Source organism: Pseudophryne corroboree, chromosome 1, assembly GCF_028390025.1.
Source record: "Pseudophryne corroboree isolate aPseCor3 chromosome 1, aPseCor3.hap2, whole genome shotgun sequence".
Lineage (NCBI taxonomy): Eukaryota > Metazoa > Chordata > Amphibia > Anura > Myobatrachidae > Pseudophryne > Pseudophryne corroboree.
In genome coordinates, this window is record NC_086444.1 from 674,954,863 (window position 1) to 674,976,901 (window position 22,039).

General features: G+C 41.6%; 1 protein-coding gene across 4 annotated transcripts in view; it reads right to left on the reverse strand.

Moving 5' to 3' along the window:
• Positions 1–407: 407 nt before the first annotated feature.
• The window catches only part of CRLF1 (cytokine receptor like factor 1), a 129,151-nt gene continuing 107,519 nt past the window's right edge, over positions 408–22,039 (reverse strand). For 2 of the 4 annotated variants that reach the window (XM_063928873.1, XM_063928947.1), the window contains exon 8: positions 408–831. In XM_063928873.1, coding sequence (XP_063784943.1) covers positions 743–831 — 89 coding nt within the window. In that variant the 3' untranslated portion in view covers positions 408–742. Of the gene's footprint in view, positions 869–22,039 lie in introns of all 4 variants that reach the window. The other 2 variants (XM_063929101.1, XM_063929029.1) reach the window with 1 other exon arrangement.

Here is a 22,039-nt window from a genome sequence, read left to right on the forward strand (position 1 = left end):
GCAGATCGTTCAGTATCTGTGAACGGTAACGATCGATGCATGGCCCCGCTGGTCGTTGGTCGGTGCTTCTGATCTTCCCTGCTGCAGAGAAGATCTGAGGCTATAGTCAATGACAGCATGCTCCTGGATGTAGCCTTAAGATATATCTTAAAGATATATCTTATGTGCATTGTACTATATCTTTGACCCAGGACTGCCGGGGAAGTTCAAGGGAAATCGTTAAAGATAAATCATCCCTAACAGGTCGTCTAGTGTATGGACACCTTTACAGTGCTGTCAGTACTCCAATAACAGTTGAAGGACCAAGTCAGTGTATTATTGTTTTGAACCAATATAATTAGTGCTTATAGATCAAGCTGTCAAATGGAAAACATATAACTTAGTCATAATTCATGCACAATAATCAATTTTAGAGAAAATATCATTTTAATTCATAAAAAAAATCATAATCTAGTTGATATCAAGAACAATAAGGCATTAACACATCAAAAAAAGTTAACTTCTGTGAGCATTACAAACATAGTCAATATACACACTTTTAAATAAGAGATAAAAAAAGATTTCCAAATGAAAGCATTGAAAACATACAGTTCTGCAAAAGACAGTCTTTTGGTCACCTTCAAACCATGGTTTCTGGAGTGGAATGTGACGTACATTGAAATGAAAACATGTAACTTCATCACTGGTGGAGTCTCTTTCTTTGGAACAGCAAAGCTTGCCTTCCGCATCTCAAAGGTTGAATTTAAAAGTCTTCATCAGGGCGATGCTCAAGTTTCGCTGCAGCTTTGCGTAAAGTCCTCAGCTCCGCTTCCTTTGCGTCCTCCTGCCCGGCTAAAATAAGATGCTATAACTTATCACCTGGTAGAACCTGAAAGCATAGAAAACATCTTCAAGGTACTTTTTCAATTTAAACACAGCGCCTCATACTGGTCTTATGGTGGAGGTCATTTATTGACTGAAGGCATCTATTCTGTGGTCAATATTTCAAGGATTTCAGATCTGTTCTATTGTAAGTTATCAGGCCTCACCTAACTTGCTAACTATGAGCTGTTTCTAAAATATAGGGGGAATTCAAGTAGGTGTGGTATTTGCCACATGGGGATAAGTTCCAGGTATCACACCCAGATCTAGAAAACAAACAAATACCAGGTCGGCGCTTGAAAATCCAATAATACTGCCAAATATAATAAAACAATTTATTTAGCTAGCAAAAAAATATATAAAACACAAAAAGAAACATAGAAAAATAAAAACTAATAATGGACCACAATAATATATAACACATAAAACTTGGGTGTAATTACACCTCAGATAATAGCATATATATGCCTATAATAAAAACATATAGGAAGAGAAGTTGTGAAGAGACCGGACTCTTCATTTCTTCACAATTTTTCACACCATCAGCCTGTCTTGCTGAGCATGGCTATTTCCAATCAGGGATAATACACGGCAGTTTAGCTTACCAACTCTGTGCTGTGTTAAAGAAAACATCCATCCCTGCGGGCGCCGCCGACGGATGTCTCACCCGTGCAAAGGGTGATAGAGAGCGGCTTTGCATTACCCACCGTGCATAGGAAAGCAAGGACAGCGATTCAGTGAGTAATTGAAACCGTACGGTTCTTTCATATCATATCCATCACGTGGAAAATTATACTTTACATATATGGTTACAGAGGCTGAATTTATTAGCCGGAGGACATATTCTTTCTGAACTGTGAGAGACTGAACAACTTAGAATCCAGTATATTGAAAGCTATATAGGTGAAAACCGGTGACCCACTCCTATATGTTTTTATTATAGGCATATATATGCTATTATCTGAGGTGTAATTACACCCAAGTTTTATGTGTTATATATTATTGTGGTCCATTATTAGTTTTTATTTTTCTATGTTTCTTTTTGTGTTTTATATATTTTTTTGCTAGCTAAATAAATTGTTTTATTATATTTGGCAGTATTATTGGATTTTCAAGCGCCGACCTGGTATTTGTTTGTTTTCTATTGCTAATTGCTGAGGAGGCTGGCTACCTCCTTACCAGGTGGCTGCTGATTCCAATTCACATTTACACAGTTCTGCCCAGCGCCAACAAACCTTATTTTTTGTTTCTTATCACACCCAGATCTATTCAATTATGTGTAATTTTCCCTGCACGATAAACCATGACTTAAAGTCTGCTGTCCCATAGTGGTAGAATCTATGGTTTTCCCTGCTCGCTGTATAGTAACAGGATTTTTCCTCACAGCTCCTGAAGCTACAAGGAAAATCCATCATCTAGGGCTTAGGACAAGGGGGTTCCACAGCTAACTGAATATGGCAGAGCATTCAATTACCTGCAGAGAGTAAACCCACGCCTCATTTAATTTCTTTTTAGCAGAATTTGAGATTCGTACTGAATAACCCCCTTGAAACAAAGTCTCTGAGTACCGCTGCTAGCTTGCATTGAACCCTAAATAGAAATAACAATATGAATGCTTTCATAGCTAGGTAACATATCTTTTCTTTTGTTCTTCTTTTTATAAGAATTAGATTTAAAATGAAAAAGATCATTTCCATAGTGATTACAATGAATGTTTATGCTATTATGAATTAACTGGTTTTATTTTATTGAATTAAATATTTAATTGCAATTTGTTTGTAATGTACATATGGGATGCAGTCAGCATCCCGGCAGTCGGAATGCCGGTGGTCATGTGACTGATGCCGGAATCCCAACATCACTCTGAATCTCGTCACCGGAACACTGATTGTTGACATCCCAAAGGTAAGTATCAGGGTCATTGTAAGGCCTAGGGGGGGTTAAGGCTAGCAATGGGGGTGGGGTTTAGCCATAGCCACCACCCCCTGAGTCTTAGCCCTAGCCTCCACCCCCTTAGTCATGTGATCTATTCCGGAATCCTGACACCACTCAGGAGAACGGTGCCAAGACACCAACAGTTGACATCCCAAAGGTAAGTACCATGGTCTAGGGCCCAGGGGGAGGGGTTAGGGTTAGGCACTAGTGAGGGGTTAGCACTAGCCACCACCACCCCGAATCTTAGCCCTAGCCATCACCCCAAGAAGGCTAGAGTTAGAGTAGGGGACAGGGGAGGGGTAAAATAATTATGCCGCCCATGTCGGCATTCTTATTATCGGGATGCCAATGTGACTCATGTGACCACCGGCATCCCAATCCTGGTAATGTGTACCACACCCATACATATCAAGCTGTGTTTAAGAATTAATTTGTCATTGATAAGATATGCAAGATTTGTACAAACTTATACTGTGGCTGTAAATACACTCATAATGCATCTGTAAGTAAGTAGGTAGGTAGTAAATACTTAGATAATGTTATTTAAATTAGTATTACAACACACTTTATTTAGAAAAGAAAATGCTGTAGCATTTATCTGTAAGCAGTTCAGTAACTAGAGATTTTGGTTCCTGGTGCCAGAAAGTGCATTGGCCACTATATTTAATTTTCTTATCTTAAATATTTATTTTGGCCAAAGCTGGAAAAATACATCAGTTTTTGCTACCTATACAGCAGTTTTCTTATTTTATTTCCAAATGTGATAAAGGTAGTCCGAGATGGCCACTCCTCACACTGAGCTGAACCATGTCCACTGTTTATTCACTAGGATGGCAAAATAGGCAGCATGCTCATTCAGCTCCAAACAGCAAACATCCAGACATTTCTATGACCCTGTCTCTTGCTAGACATAGACCCGCTAGCTAGACACCAGCCATTAATTGACATCAGTCACAGCCACACCCTTAGTGCATACTTGCCTACCCTCCCTTATCCTCCTGTTAGAGACTCTCAGCTTATGAAAGTCTCTCTTCCTCCACAAAGTCCCCAGAAAACCCCAGATTCCCCAATGCTCCGTCGGGAATCCTATGAGAGTCAGCTAGGACCAAGGCTGAGGCAGCCCCACACTACACAACCTCCATGCTCTGCTCAGCCTGCCCTCAGCCTAGACAGGAAATGTTTCACTTCCTGCTTCAGGTTGAACTGATGGAGACATACCAGTTCCAGACACAGAGCCAGTACAGTGCAGCAGCTGCCGGACCTGCACAAGTCACCATATACTGACAGCAACAAGGTAACAGCTGAATGAGGGAGATTTGGGGCAGAGATATGGAGAGTGGGGACTCTGGTGACTGATATCACTGTTGGGGGTTTGGGGGTGACATTGCTATGGGGGCAAAGACATGTAGAGTGGGGGATCAGATGGAAATTACACTGCCAGACACCCTACAGGTGGAGGTAGACACACCCTTTGGGCAAGGCATGACACTCCCCCTTAATGGTGCGCCGCTTACATTATACTACCTACCAAAATCTGCCTGAAACTAGCTTCCCGAAGTAGGCAAGTATGCCACAGTGCAAAACACTTAAATACCTTCACCCAAGCACTAATTGCTAATCATGCTGCTAATTCTCTTATCTGTATCTCTGCCTGTGTGTTTCTAAACCCCAGCTCATATCTTGTTAATGAACACTAAAAACCTCCTTTTACAACACAACATAGTGACAACAGAGAACAATCTTGCAAAATTATCAGACCGTAAGACTTTTTTCTAACAATCCAAACTAGTAGCCTTTCACTATCTGGTGATTCAGCAGGTTTGATTTGATTCATTAAAAAACAATGGTTCACAACACTTGGAAGCCTATTAATATTATCCCAGAGAACTATTTCCTGCCAAATCTTGATTTCTGTATGTGATTTTCATAAGGATGCCTAAATGAGCCAATCTGGGCCAGCTGTGACTTCCATTCCTGGCACCACTTCTTCATACTCCTCCAATAGTTTCTCCCTATTGCCCTATAAATACAACTGTGACTTTCTATCTCCACCTGAATCCTGCTCTAAAAGCTTCATGGTATCTAAATTACAGTGCAAATGGAGTAACATTACTTTTAATTGTGGGACAAGCCAAAAGGCGTCAGTTGTCCTATGAGTCCTTTGAAACAGATGGAATGTTCCAGTGTGTGACCACATCTCCCTCCTAGGGACTTGTCACGTGAAATCATGGAATATGTAAAATGCATTCAATTGTTTTTAAAGAGAAATTAGAGCTAAATGCATACTGATCTCACATAATGGACAACGTTGTAACATTTGCAATATATTTGTATACAGTGTGCAACACAGATATCACAATGTAGACATACAGTCATATTGGCACTATGGTGAGGATGACATTATAAGCAGCTTGAAAATTGGTACATTTTAAACAGGGTTGTTTTTTTTCAAATAGCACTTTAAGTATCTATTAAACATGCATATACTGTATATTACATATTAACTATCCTCCTACAAATCATTATAACCTTTCAAAATCTCTCTGGAGGGAAAACACATACTGTATGTCTGCCAGACACCGTGATTCTGCTATATGAACACTCTAACACAGTTTATCATGTAATGAAAAAGGGGTGAGTAGGAGATATAACAGTGCAGATAGAGCTCAAAGGTTGTTCCAAAACCTTTTTGCTAATTACACCATATTTCATGTAACTATGATTGCCTTGGTAGCCTCAGAAGAAAAGAAACCAAGGAGAAATGCTAAACATCAAGATCTATGCTTTCTGTTGAAGAAATGTATTTATGTTATTAGGTTGATGAACATATAAAAATGCTTATTAAGCTGGTGACAGGCAGGTATAGACAATATTTGAGAACCCTTTAGAATGGAGAGGAAACATAGGGTTGCACAAAGGTAACAAAGTTACAAGAACTAAGACTTAAAGACTGGTTACAAAGAATCAACAGCAAATGATTGTACAAGGATTTGAAAGTGTCACACTTGTTGCAAAGGTTTACAGGAGAAAAATATTTTAAACTTGTAAAAATAATAACAGGAGCTAAGGAGAGCACATTGGTAGCAAACACTTATGAAGCTGAGGATTGCACATTGGTTGCAAAGAGGCACAGCAGCTGGAAGGATTGCACAAGGATGTGTGAAGACTTATGTCACCAGAGGTTAATGAAAATGCGTTGCAGCTGTGCAATTCCATGTCATTTAAATTGTAATGCACCAGGAGTAACATGTAGGTGATAGTCACCTTCTGTTTGTATTAGCAAGGATTCGAGTGCTGCATCTGAGGACACAGCCTCAGAGGGTTCAGTATGGATTACCATCCCAACCATGGTAGCAATTCCTGATGGTTTTAGGCACTTGCCAGCATGCGTAAGCTGAAGCTTACACAGGCACCCAGGTCCTGGAAATTTGAATCCGATGGCGCAGTGTCTAGACTTGTTGCACCTTCAAAACTTGGGTGACATGCCCCGCTTTGAAGAACAGTGCTGCATGTTGTCCCCACTCCAACCCCCTAATGAGCTGTGGCTGACAGGGGGCTGTAAGCGACTTTTTAAGACCCATTCTGCACATTGGCTATGTACATAATAGTCGATTCTGTTAAAAATAATGCACTATCTAGTCTAAAAAAGGTTTTATGAAAAACATGTACAATGTAGCCTTTTTTTTCTTTGTTATTGTATTAGCAGAATGGAAATTACTGGCGTATTGATTTGGGTAAACAAAACTTTTTTTTACAACATTATAGATAAAGTGAATATATTATAGTAAATAAACTAGTATACAGCTCATTAGCATTATCATGTTAGGAGAGTTATGCTTTTCTGCAAATACTGCTCTCTGCCTTTAAAATGATGACCTGCAAACCACAGAGTATTATGTCCACTTTAGGACAATACAAAATAAATTTTATTACTATTGACGGATGCTGACAACTGACACAATTGTCACTGTAAGCATCAATAAACTTTTTACTTCAGCTTAGATCTGAAACTGACACTGGACGGACACCATGTCAATCCACATTAACACTTATGTTCATCAACTCAATCTGCGGTATCCTATTACAGGAGATAAAACACTGATGTTTCACCAATTTTTTTTTAGGATTGTCCGTAAAAAAAACAGCTTTCCTCCAGAAAACAAACAGGTTCAGTGAAGTCTGTGTGTTTTCATGAGAAACAGCCCCATTTTTGCTTGAAAACGGGTCTGTTTCTGGGGATTTGGTTTTGCCTGCTGGAGGCAAGTGAAACAAAATATCAGAGAAGCAACGGCAACCCGTCAGTGTCCCATACCCACCAAAGCAGCAGCAGGCTGGGACTGAAGTGAGGCCACCGTGGCCAGGGAGTCAGCACTCAGCACTGAGATCCCCGGATGGGGAAGTCAGAGCAGCGTCGCAGCCCCCCTTTTCCCCGGCAGTGGTCACATGACGGGGGAGCGGTCATGTGAACGGGGAGCCGAAGGTCAGCGCTCCACCGGGAGCTGTCATGAGCCGGCACCAGGTGCAATAACGAAAACTCCAATAAGCTGCAACTCGTGCCAGTTTATCGGGGCTAATAGGATAGCCCCAGGCGATATCATTACCCGTGGTAATGTATCGTAGGTAATTGGATATCCCCCATAGTGTCCATTCTTATAAAACCTGATGACAATAAACATCTGCTTAAAAATAGCAGGAAATGTTATTTACAGTACTTGTGTTTTACACTTAATCTGCAGCTATTGTCGTTAAGACAAGATATTTTTGTATCCAGTGTTTGAAAAGACTACTGTGCTGAAACAGAGATATTACCCAGCACACAATAGGTCATGCTTTATTATTTTGCTTTTTTCCCGAACTCATACTTTCTTAGCCATCTGTGTCTTGCAGTACTTCCCACTGGTGTCATCTTTTCCCCATGTCCCTCTCTCTCCTACCACTCAATACATTTAGCAGTGGGTTTCCGGGTGGTGTTAAACAAGTGTGACATGGTGAGTAAATTAGCCAAGTAAAATGAAACATGCCATTAATCACAGGAAATAATTGTCCTTGGAGCCCTCTGAAAAGTATCAAGTATTCTTAAATAATGTACTAATGTTCTGAGAGTTTTATGCTGGAAAAGGCAGAATACAGAAAACACTTGATTCTGTTATACAGATTTTACTTACTTAATTATAACTTAGTTCTGGGACTACTTTATTTCAGTTGTAACTGTCATCTGTAGCTGTACTTTTCAGACATGCTTATTTGAAAAATATAGGTTCACTGAACTTTGTTACAACATTTAATATGACATCACAAGAGACATATAAACACATTAGAGATTGAGCAGGGAAAGGCTTGTAAAATGGTGTATACATTTTTTAGTTTCAACAAAGTACATAAAAAGGTGCATTAAACAGTGAAGGAAGTAGAATGGGAGAAAATATTTATTCCATGGAGGCGAATGTTATAACTTCTGCATAAGCGTAATAGGAGGGTAATACATGATATTAACTAACTGGTTCTCATTGTGTATCTTGGCAGATCTTAATGGCATAGTCTAGTTTCCTCTTATTTCTTGAATTTTTAACACTTTAAGGACATACTGTATATTAAAAAAAATAGTGAATTTGTCTTAAACCTTTTAAACTGCAAAAAAGGTTTTCACTATGAGTCTCCATAGGCAAAGTAAGCACAGTGTGCTATAGGAAGGTTTTATTTGCTGCACCGAAAAAGAACCACCGTATATGCATACAGTCAGGTCCATAACTAGTAGTGTGCACCTGGTGCTGCTGCCCAGTGCACAAGGCCAAACTGCGTACCCATTTTTTTGCCAGTTGGCACCTGTTTCTGACTTATGGGGTTGCTGGCATAGCAACCTGCAGCTGTGAGAGATGCCAGGTGCATCCTTAGGATAGGCCTGGTGCCCAGCATCCTACTCCTGGTCCTTTCTTCTGTGCCATCATGAAGTCACATGTGATAAGGATGGCGGTGGTGGCCCAGGGCACATGCTGAAACACTGCATATATTAAATGAGGAGTAAATGCTTGATGTGACAGGGTAAAGGAGTGCCTCTAGAGGAATCAAGTCTGTGAGCTGCAAAAAAACGATTTTCTTGATACAAATGTGTAAAAAAAAAAAAAAAAAGTGGTATTTAGGTTGCTGACCTAAGAATTCATAAAAGTTACAAAACGTGTCTTTCAGAGTGCTCACAATTCATTGTGTCAGTTGTCAGCATCCGTCAATAGTAATAAAATTTATTTTGTAGATGTTTTCCTACAATGAATGAGATGGACACCGTTTTATTTGCTGCCTCACTTAGCAGAATGTCTAGGAATGGTATGCAGTTATATTCCCGACTGTCGGGATCCCAGCGGTCGAAATCCTGATGACGAAATCCCGACAGCCATTGAAATGCCGACTTCCCTGGCATGATGTGTTTTATAAGTAAATATTTAATTGGGTGCTATGTTAAAAAGGATACAATATTTCATGACGTTACTGTGAAAAAGTAAATACTCAACTTGTGGGGACTGGCAAAACACTTGGGTAATTCAGACCTGATCGCTGCTATGCCTTTTCGTACAGTGGTCAATCAGGTCCAAACTGCGCATGCGTATGCACCACAATGCGCATGCATGTTGCTCTGGTACAAAGTGGATCGCCATTCAGCAATGGGTTTGTGCGATGGATCCGTTCGCACAGGCGATCTCAAGGAGATTGACAGGAAGAAGGCGTTTATAGGTGGCAACTGACCATTTTCAGCACGCGGTTGGAAAAACGTAGGCGTGTCCAAGCATTTGCAGGGAGGATTCCTGATGTAATTTCCGGTCCCAGACAGGCTGATGTGATCGCATCGGCTGAGTAAGTCCTGGGCTGCGCAGACACTGCACAAGATCTGTTTGTAAAGCTCTGCTACACATGCAATCACACACTTGCATAGCGAAAATACACTTCCCCGTAGGAGTATCCAATCGCAGCAGTGCAAAAAACGCCTGCTAGTGATCAGGTCTGAATTAGCCCCTTTATCACTGTGTACATCAGACCCTGCTGTCCATCCTTTACAAGCCCAATCAGGTGCAAAAAGTTAATTACTAATCTAGACACCTAATTCTCATCATATGCAGTTCCGAAATCAACATAATAGATTTAAATGTACACTTTACAATCTCAGTGGCAAACACAGGAGTTCTGGTGGAAGGGGGGTGTTTCCAAATGCAGTCCACTATCTTCTGCTCTGCGGAACATTGGAGCAAATGCTGGAGTCTGGGGGAGCGGCAGAAGAACCTAGCAATGGCCCTGGACATTAACGTAAAGTAAACATTTGTCTTTTTATACACTGGATACTGTATGGAATACCGTATTAATATTTAACACAATAGATGGTCTAAAGTATAGGCTGTATCAAACATATTTAAATAATATAAATAAGTGGACACAAAAAGGTTAAGCATACCAAAATAAATAAATAAATACACAAACATGATAGAGTTAGAACTGCACTTTCTAAGCACACATTCTCCCACTTCATGGTAAGGCTCCTGTCTCTTCATCATGGTAGCTACTCTCTTATCAAGTACACTGATTGAGGACTCAGATCCACACACACAGAAAACTTGGTAGAAGAAGCTGTTACCACTGGGCATGTGCAGCAGCTTGTCAAGAGGAGAGGTTTTTGGGCAACCGGGCCTCATGGTGGAGAGGTTGACCATAACATCCAATGTTGTACTTCTCCGCATGCGTTCTGATGGTCACTGCCAGCAGACACAGATTGGAACTGCATTCCTGGGTGGTGACAGAGGAAGTGGCTCAAGTCAGGTGTGTTGGGGCATGCCGGTGTCCGGGACTTTGTCAGAAGACACAGTTCCTCTTACACCAGTATTCAGATATCAACTGACATTCTGAGCAACCCTTCCTTGGTTTCCAAATGTGCTTCAGAGGTCCAATGGTGTGACCAATGTCCACTCAAGGGTGCACTTTTGTGCACAACAGGGTGGATTAAAGCTGCAGTCTGTAGGAATTCCAAATTTTTCAACACACTTGGCAGTAATAAATGACTGTTTGCCTGCGATCCAAGAAGGTCATAAGTGACTCTGAAGGCTTATCCATCAATAAGGATACTTCAATTGAAAATTGTGATGAGACATCCGCTTTCATGGTGTATTGAACTAAACCTAATTTGACCACAGCTTGATCAGTTAGGCTTTCTCATTTCCCAAATGCTTGGGACAATTGTCACTTGCCTGGGCTTGTCAAAAACCTTTTTAAAAGTATCTGAGAAATGTATTCTGCACCAGAGAATCATTTCTTTCACATAGAGGGGAGGCCAATGCCTTTCCACGACAAGTATACGATATAAGCCATTTTCATTCTTTCTGTAGGAAAGCTGGCAGTCTGTATTTTAAATAAAATTGAATACTGGCTCAAAAAAAAACAACAATTTTTGGGGTCAAACTTCACCAGGTTAGGTATCCGCAGCTGAAATTAGACTTCTGCAGCTTGAATAGGAGCTAGAGGTGGTGGCGCAGGCTGATCCTGAAGAGGCTGATTAGTGTCAACCCGCTAGCCAAGGGCCTGCAAATACTGCATGATCTGTCCCTGGTCATGCTCTTGTCTCTCTCTACTCTGTTATGCAGGGGTTCCAGGAGTGCCTTTGTGGAATCATCAATGTTAGCCAGGAGTATACTGACAAAACTCTTGAGGGAATGATGTGTACACTTGGAGTTGGTATAGACCCAGAACCAAGATGCAAAGTCTAACATATCAGTGACCTTCACCAGAGACCACCGCAAGAAAGTTTGGGCTTCACTGTGCGCAATACACAGGTCACAGCCCACTGACTGGGTTTCAATGTATGGGGTGGTTTGTACGAAGGAAATGAGGACAGACAGTGAGACTGGGCATACTGGAGTGTAGTTGGCAGAAACGGGTCTGGCCGAAATCCGATGATGAGCAGAGTCAGATCAGGAGAATAGCAAAGGTCAGAATCAGGAAGTTACTAGGACCAAAGGAGCAGGCAAGGAGAATCATCAGACTGAATTAGATGGGAACACTGGTAGTCACACTGAGAGCCCTAATAAACCAGATGCTGGAGTACAGAAGTTTATTACTCCGGTACCTCAATTGTGCTCAGAGATTTCCTTACATATAGTTCTAGCAACCCACCATGGCTTTGAATGCTAGCAATTTACAGTTATAGCCTTTTTTAATCAAGGTCTTATAAAATTTCTGAAATAACAGGGCTTAGTCATGCACAGGAGCTAAGTCAGGTGTGCTGCTATGGGACTTTCCCCTCCACCACATTATGGACTTCTTACTCCCCCCTCCAGTACATAGACTACTCATCTGGGTGACCCATATGAATAGTCTATGTCTATGTCTATGAATAGTCTATGTACCAGAGCAAGGGCTGGAGGAGGTAGTCCAATAGTCAGGGCCGTCTTAACAGTAGTGTAGGCCCTTGGGCACAGCAATGCACTGGGCCCCCTACCCATCCTTCAGAAGTAGGGGTGGGGGTGCTATCAGCGGCAGCTTTGATGTCCCGTGGGACGTAGGTGGTGTTCTATCTTCTGCTCAGCATGTAGGACCTGGAGCAGTAATTTCTACTAATTACCCCTTTACTGCACAGATGGGACAAATCTGTAGAAGGGGGCATTGGGCTGAATGAAGGGGCCCCAGTACACTACTTACTAGGGGTAGGGGGTGTTTAATATGTAGGGGAGGGGTGGATAGTGGAGTGGGCTTAATATTTATAATTATCCAGTGGGAGGGCAGCTTGCTTGACTGCAGATATCTCAAGTTTAGGGACCAGCTGCTGGAAGGCTGATATCTCTGGTTCTGGGCATAGTAGAGACAAGCTGCCAGTATCCACTTAAAGCGGAGAATCACAGCTTTAGGATTATACCCTCATAAAAACTCTAAGTCAGACAAAACCCAAGATATCTGGCTGGGAAGAGCAATTAGGCTTGGATGGGGACCACTTGTTTCAAGTTGGATATCTCCGGTTCCCTAAGGCCGATTTTCAAAATTCTGGTACCCCTGGAAAGAGGGGACCCTCAGCTATAATTCTAGGGCCCTTATACTCATGGGGCCCTTGGGCAAGAGCCCATTGAGATCATAGGAAAAGACGGCCCTGCCAATAGTCGGTGGAGGGGTGAAGTCCAATAGTGGCGCACCTAACTTGGTGCATGTACATGCCTATGTGTAGTGGTCTAGGGCATTGACAGCCTCTAAACTCCTGATCTAAACTCACTATTAATAAAAGTCTATAGCAGTCTGATCCAGGGCTACATCAATTGATGAACAGGGGCTGACTGACCACCTCAGGCTGAGTGTAGTCATGCCAGCATCCATTGCAGCATCAGCCCTCTAGTGTCAGACTGTGGGTCCCCTGCACTATATAATCCCATCCCCAAGCCTCTCCTCTCAGCGCCTTCAGCCCCCACAAACCTTCTGAGCTAACTAGAGAGTATTCCGTCAAGCCAGTCACCAAACAGAAAGTAGTGTCCAGGAGGAGGATGGTGGTGGGATCTCCGTGATGACGTCACCCACTACTTGAGCCCGAGGGTTTAACTTCCCAAGGAGGCCGCTGTGGAAGTCAGCAAGTCACAGCCCCTGGACCAGCCGCAAAAGGTAGCGGCAGGCGGGGCTAAGTAAGTAAGCACTCAGGGGAGCTCGAAGACCAGCAGGGTGGTTCCTCAAACACATAATAAGGCTGTGGGAGCTTTGGGAGACACGTCCATCCAGGAACTTAACAGGCCAAGTCTCTCCTCCCATCTCTACATAGTGTCTCTAGGCAGCGATAGATATCTGTCTGTTTATTCGGGCTAATCTCAAAAACCACTGGATGTATTTTAATGTTTCATACACCTAAATCTTCCTCGACAAATGCTCTATAGAATGTACAAACCACACCAAAATCTGTACAGCGGTTCTCAAGTTTAGCCTGAACAAACCTACAAATGCTTACCATGCTTACTATGTAGAGATTTGAAGCTGGCACCAAATGTGGCATCTCATTTGGCGCATATATTGCTTTAAAACTTGAACAGTGCATTGGTCACTCCTTATGGGGGCTGCAGTCACTTGTAACAGCTGCTGTGAGCAAAGCTAAAGCAACCAGAGTTGCCATGATGGGAGGAAGAAATGCCAGAGACTGCAACCAGGAGAACTACTGGCAGTCCCCACAGTAGAAAAGAAAAGGGGCCGCAGGTGAAGAATTTGCCATGGTGGCAACAATTAAGTCCCAGGGGACCAGTGTTGCCAGACTTGCTAAGTATATACCAGGCCCTAGCAAGCTGTATCATTTTGACTGTGGTGTATGAGGTTAGACGTTTGAGACCCATGCATGGCATGCTGAGAACTGTCTGTTTTAAATGCAGAGTGATTTAAGTTAAGGTGCATAGGGAAGCCAATCAAATGAGTGCATACCTGCCCTGCACCGACATACCTCAGTAGAACTTTGGGGAAATCATTGGATCCTCACCATTGTGGGGTATGCAATGGTAAAGATGGAGATTTTCATCCCAGGAAGAAAAATAGTCTATGATTGCACATTTCTAGATATTCAGAACCCCCATGCATGTGCCACTGGATCACCTGCACTCCTGGTATGAAATTTTTCCTTTTCTGCCATCCTTCTACCACTAGCTCCTAGCGTTGGGTTTTAAAAATATTTTTTTCTAAATATTGGCATACTTAGTGGCTGATGTTCAACAAATGTCTGTTAGCAGAGGACATCTTTCATGTTTTCACACTATACATTCTCCCAAGCCATGCATATGTAAGGACACGCAATGCATAATGCATTGCAATGCATTTACAGAAAGTCACATCACCATATGGGATGCAGGGAGTGTAACTGGGCTGTAATGGGGAGTTCTCACATAGGCAAAGATCAGTAAGGGATTGTCAACACACTTGCAGGCTATGCAGAGGAATTGTAGATTTGCATGTCTAGGCTGGTACAAGTGCACACTGATGATGCCGATGATGGTGGTGGTGGTGATGATGACTATTAAATCAAGGATACACCTCAAAGATCCACACAACTTTGGGTATGGGGGAAAATACATGTTTATTTTAATGCACGCAATGCAGGAGCATCGGTGGGCAATTATTGTTTTCTGTAACCCAGCATCAGGCAACTCCGGAGCAGTGCAATTTTCTGCCCTGCTCCCATAAATTGTGACACCATTATGTCACGCTGAGGGGGTGAGGCAACTGGCACCAGGAAGAAGAGCACTGCCTCATGGATGCTCCTGGCAGCTAAGCAGCAGCTCCACAGGCAGCACAGTGCCATTCCAGGCATCATGCAAGCCAAATGTAGATGTCATGGACAGCGACACTACCTTCCCCAGGGCACTGCGCTTGTCAGCACCACTTGCACAAACCTAGTTAATGTCCAGGCATCAGGCCCTTAGTCTTTCTTGTACTGCAGTCGTAACACACATGGACATGTATGAAGAGTAAGTAACATGGTAGAACAGTCTCACTGAGAAAACACATAAAAATTTTCTCTGTTTGGAAGCAATGACAAAGAAGTGGACAGAATGACTTTTTTATCCTTATTAGGAGGTGTTGTGACAGCTATAAATGTTAGAATTTCCTATATCTTCACCATATAAGCAGAGGTACACAATTATAGGCATTCCTTTGTTTCCAAGTGTGTTTACTAAAGAGAATTTAAAAAATGGGGGAGGGCAGTTATTCCTTTAAATTCCTCACCAAACTATGTTTTCTTACCGACTTCGTGGGATGGCACCTTTAACCACTGAAAAGGACATTATATAAATAAGAATTATTGTGTAACTGCTTAACATCCCAGTAACTCAACTCTTTATGGTCTTATAAAAGCACGTATATTATGGGGTATTCATCTCTGAGAAGGCCTCATGGGTTTATAGGCAGCAATTAGGGCATGGTATGTATCAGAAATCTGAAAGCAAAATATACAAGACATTTTTAAAAGGTGAAATAGCTCTCCCACAACCATAAACGGCACTTCTCACCAGCAATAACCTAGCAAATTTGGCATAACATCAGGTTCCCACAGCAACAAACATAGGTACATACATTGGCTTTGTAAATATGACATTTTATTTCACGTAATAAAAATATATGGAGTTTTAGGTTTAATTCAGAGTGAGCATGTCCCAGAGCAGTCACCAAAGCACTGCATTCCACAGTTCTGTCCCATTCAGCCTAAGCTGATTTGAAAATAAGTAATAAAGAATTACAATTACGATGACTATGTAAAATCTGGATGATTGTCTAATAGCAACATAAAATGGCTTCTGACAAAATGTTTGTTTTATACTGTTAGATGTGAGTATTTCGTGGTGGTCAGCGCGCTCTAAAGGGTGTGCGAGGGATTGGATTGATTGGAGAGGTGGATGGTGGTGTGTGAAGTGATGTGTTCTCTGTGTATCTATTTGTAGGGGATGTGGTAATGATCACTCGATGTAAATGAAATATAGGATTTTATTTGGATGTAATAGGATTAATATTCCATAGTCAATAATGAATGTCCCAGGTTGGTTCACCACTTATCAGGTGTGTCTTGCAGACTACCCTTTCTCTGAGTATACCCTCCTATTGGTATACTGATGGAGCTACAGCTCAGGTAAATGTTAGGTATGCCCTAGGGGCCACCTTTACCATAGGTGTGGATGGTCCTATGTATCCTCTGATGCTGTGTCTATTGTTAGGTTTGTGGTTAAGTTTATGGTGTGACTAGTGCGGCGTCCCGCCTGTCAGACCCTTCCGTGTGTGGCAACGAGTGGCGTGGTCATATACTGTGTAATGAAACTTACCGCCGGGGGCAGGTGCTACCTGCCGCCGGTGACCAGTTCTTAGCCGTCCTCAAGCCTGTGTTCCTCGATGTATCCTCTCTGGGTGTCCTCCGTGTCTCAGAAGCCGCGCACCTTGTCTGTAAATGCCGGTCTCCTAAACTCCCGTCCCGTCCTCTGACTTCCTGGTTCGCGCGTCACGTGCCGGGTCACGTGAGCGCGATGTGTGCGGAAGCGTCTCCTTCTCCAGCCGGAGAGAGGAGAATGTATGTGGCAATGTCGGTAGTAAAGTCTGTGGGTCCCAACGCGTTTCAGCACTGATGCCTTTTTCTAGGGTGAGTATGCAATTGACATATTTGTATAAAGAAAGTAAATAGTGAGCACAGGATGACTAGGCAGGATAATGTAATATATATGGGACAGATTCAATTAACCAACTATAATAAGGTATTGCAGAACCCTAAGTCAGACAAAGCAGCTGATTGAACATACTGTACATAGAGGGGCAGATTAGGCGCGAATGTAGTGTTCCAAGCTGAAGGTGACAGAAGACAACATTCTGACAGTTGGGGGAACTGCAGAAAGCCTTCTATAGAGTGGTAAAGTGGACAAATGGAGAAGTTGCCAAAAGCAACCAATAAGGTTCTAGCTAACATTTATCAAATACAGTCTATAAAATGACAGGTAGAAGCTGATCGGTTGGGCAACTTCTTCACTTGTCCATTTCTCCACTTTTTAGAAGGCTTGACACATCTCCCCCTTGGTAAGTAAAGGCGTAAGTGCGAAACGGAACGGCAGACGCTATAATACAATAAATTGCAGTATTTATTTGAGAAATATAAATGGCTTGGGTGATGCATACGTGGGGTGATGGTGATAAATGTATTGAGTCAAGATTATAAAAGAATAGGGATAAGGATTAATGTATATGTGGTGATAGACACAACTGTGTTAGTCTACCCAAGGTTTTGACAGCAGTTATTTTAAATGAACTGTCACCGGAGTTGAACAATATATATATGTATTGTAGAGAAAATGTATAAAATGGGCTAGTAAAATTAATAAATGTCTGAGAGAGAAATGGTTAATATTCCTGATATTTATTGTAATTTTGCTTTATTATTATTTATTATTATAGAACCTTAGTAGAGTTTAGGACTTTTTTTTCATGTATATTACATTTTATGTTTTCTAAATTTATTCTTACTTTTTGCCATTGCCAGTTTTTAAATAACAATCTTGCTTTGCCATGTGTTTTTACAGAATTACACATTTTTGGATTACTGTATTCCTATTGTCTTAGTTTTAACTTAGACTATTGAATCTTTCAGTGATATCCATTTTTTAATCTTTTGTCCTAACAAGAACATTAGTTTACTGACTTAGAACCTTTTGCTATGACAGTACTTAATTGTGCTCATTAATGGTCTATGGGCTACTAATTTAAAATTTTACTGTCTCGCTCTCAGGCAGCCCCTAGTGACTAATGCATCGGCCGATAGGCACACATGTGTATTGGCTGCTGGGGAAGTGTGATAGTGTTACAATTCAAGCTCTTTACCAGAACTGAACAAATTTGTGTAAAAATCAAAATTTTCACTTTGTGAATTTACACCAAAAATACTTATCAAATCTGTATTACATATGTGCATTGTGATAAATATGCCCCTTGATGCCATACTTCAGTAATTTACTAGCATAATGCCAAAGGGCAAACTTGCCAAAAACCACTGCAACCACTAATACTTTACATAATGGGGGATATTCAATTGTTTGAAAAGTCAGTTGGGAGTCTGTTCTTTCCTATCTAATAGACAATAAGAAACGGACACCCAACTGACTACTCAAACATTTGAATTCCCCTCAATGTATGCTTTCATTTTTAAATTGCTTATAGGGTTATCAATCATCTATCAAGTTCTCCCATACTTATTGGGAGAAATCTATTAGGGTCCGAGTTTGTAAAATGTGCGAGTTTAGCGGTAAACTCAAACATTTTTACAACTCTGAGAATGTAATAGGACACAGAAACATGCAAACTCGCAACTTGCAATGCAAAAACTCGCATCCAGATGTTTTGCCATTGCAGTCAAGCAACTCGGGCAATGTAATAGGATGCAAGTAGTAAGCTCGCACCTAAAACATTACCGAAAAATTGCGTAAAAAATAGACCAGCTTCTGGATGGCGAGTTTGACAGAAGCCTGCACAGATCACCGAGATCTGTGCATGCTTCGGTCTGTAAAAGTAAACAAATAGTTAAAAACGTAAAAACACAAAACAGACATGCAGTCTTCCACCAAACGCAAAAAGCAGACGTGACAGAAAGCATAACCAGTCCCGGGTTCTTTGAGACAGTCCTTGTTGAAAAAGTACAGGGGTAAAAATGTTTGGTGTCCCCATGTATTTTAGTAAACGGCACCAGGCTTTTGGACTGGTTTTGGTTTCAAACATACAGTATAAGGGGGAAAAGATGTAGGGGTCCCCTGTATTTTTTAAACCAGCACTGGGCTCCACTAGCCAGGGAGCTAATGCCGCAGCCTGGGGACACGCTAAAATGGGTACCTGTGGCTGTACCATTATCTCCCACCCCAATTAGTCATCCCTCTTTATTAAAGTTGTTACTGCCAAGGTTTGTGTGTCTTGTGTTTTTTTTTCTCCATATATCTTTACAGGAGAACTGCACTTCATTTTTGTTAAACGTTTTTTAACTATGTGACAAACTTGCACCATAAAATATGTGAGTTTGTCAAATAGTTAAAAAGGTAAAAAATAGTTTAAAAAAAGGTTAAAAAAAACTCACACCCTTTTGCATTTTCCCCATTGTCTCAATTTAACAATACATATTGTAGGAACAGTTGGGTGATACAATGAAAATATGATTTATGCTTTTGTTTTAATTAACAAGAAAAGTATTTACCCATGTGAGACTTTAAAGAGAATTAATATCATGCCAGTAATATAAGTGCTAATATTCTGCAGATATCAACACTATTTTTAGTGCAAACTGATTATGTTTCAAAGTACATTTAAAATAAGTGACATCACAAATGGTACACACAAATTAGCATTTGTGGCGTTAACAGCTGGGACAGATACAGTAGAGTCATAAAGATCCTTGACCTCTTTGACACTTTTTCAAGTGCTGGCCAGAAAAAAAACACTCCTTCTATTTTTGGCATTTGAACACAGATTTTACTGACACCAGGGATGTTTAAGATCACATTCACCCAAGCTTCAAATTTGACCGGATGCAGCTAGAGGACAACCACTCCACACGCACTCATCTGTGCTACATACCATAAGAGTGTAGAGGAGCGTCTGACAGCTTCTGAACACCACAGTTTTTTAGTTATGTAGTTGCTGGCTGAGCAATGCAGTAAGAAACACTGGTGTCATATGGTGTTAGGCCAAAGGATAAGTATTTCTTCTTTTGTGCAGATTATATATTTTCTATTAATCTTCTTACTCATCTTCATACCTTGCTTGGTTGTCTGTCTATCATAATCAGTATTATATATGTAAATTATTACATATTTTATTTTTCTTGCAAATTTTCCACCAGGGCAACACCATGGTGCACTGAAGGGGGATCATTTAAAATATTTGGACAGATTTAGAGTTGTGAGGTGGGAGCATCCCTGCTCAACTCTAAATGACTGTCTTTAATGAAAGGATCCAGCATTTGACAAGTAACAACTCCATTTAATATGTCAGCGTGATCACTGCAGCACTGCAAACATCCATACCAGGGGTATATGTAAGTTGTCTCTTCAACAAAATTCTTCATATGGGTAAATGCTGTTTGTCAAGCTATGAAGTTACATTTTATCCCATATGAAATCCTCAATCTAATCCTTTGAAGCCATTTAGCTACTCCAAAGATCCAATTTCTCTGCTTTGGATAAAAGTTTTGCCCCTTGTGGGCTGTAGAAGTCATTTCCAATGAAACATCACAGAAAAGTCTCTGTCAGACAAAGCTGATCCAGCTGAAACAGAAACGTTCTATTAGTCTTTTACTTTCCTTGGGGATGTGAATATTTTAATCGCTGTCTTGTTGTTACAGCTTCCTGCGGGTGTGTATATTTCACATGTCGACACTCGGACAATGTCAACACGTTGCATTATGTCATTTTAATGACTCTCAACATTGTGTTGCTGACATTGTAAATGTTGACCTAAAGACTACATCCTCTTACTGCACCTGACATTCGAGAACAGGACAGTGACTTGACACCATGGACCTAATTCAGATCTGATCGCAGCAGCAAATTTGTAAGCTAATAAACAAAAATAAGATTTTAAACCTACCGGTAAATCTTTTTCTCCTAGTACGTAGAGGATGCTGGGGACTCCGTAAGGACCATGGGGTATAGACAGGCTCCGCAGGAGACATGGGCACTCTAAAGACTTTAGAATGGGTGTGCACTGGCTCCTCCCTCTATGCCCCTCCTCCAGACCTCAGTTAGAGAAACTGTGCCCAGAGGAGACGGACAGTACGAGGAAAGGATTTTTGTTAATCTAAGGGCAAGATTCATACCAGCCCACACCATCCACACCGTATAACCTGGAATATACGCAACCAGTTTACAGTATGAACAAAACAGCATCAGCCAAAGACTGATCTCAACTGTAACATAACCCTTATGTAAGCAACAACTATATACAAGCCTTGCAGAAATATGTCAGCACTGGGACGGGCGCCCAGCATCCTCTACGGACTAGGAGAAAAAGATTTACCGGTAGGTTTAAAATGTTATTTTCTCTTACGTCCTAGAGGATGCTGGGGACTCCGTAAGGACCATGAGGATTATACCAAAGCTCCAAACCGGGCGGGAGAGTGCGGATGACTCTGCAGCACCGATTGAGCAAACATGAGGTCCTCATCAGCCAGGGTATCAAACTTGTAGAATTTTTCAAAGGTGTTTGAACCAAACCAAGTAGCTGCTCGGCAAAGCTGTAACGCCGAGACGCATCGGGCAGCCGCCCGAGAAGAGCCCACCTTCCTAGTGGAATGGACTTTTACGGAATTAGGTAACGGCAATCCAGCCGTAGAATGAGCCTGCTGAATCGTGTTTACAGATCCAGCAAGCAATAGTCTGCATAGAAGCAGGAGCGCCAACCTTGTTGGCCGCATACAGGACAAACAGTGCCTCTGTTTTCCTAATCCGAGCCGACCTGGCTACGTAAATTTTTAAGGCCCTGACTACATCCAGGGACTTGGAATCCTCCAAGTCTCCCGTAGCCACCGGCACCACAATAGGTTGGTTCATATGAAACAATGAAACTACCTTAGGCAAAAATTGAGGACGCGTCCTCAACTCTGCTTTATCCACATGGAAAATCAGATAGGGGCTTTTGTGAGACAAAGCCGCCAATTCGGACACCCGCCTTGCAGATGCCAAGGCCAACAACATGACCACCTTCCAAGTGAGAAATTTTAATTCAACTTTGAAGAGGCTCAAACCAGTGAGAT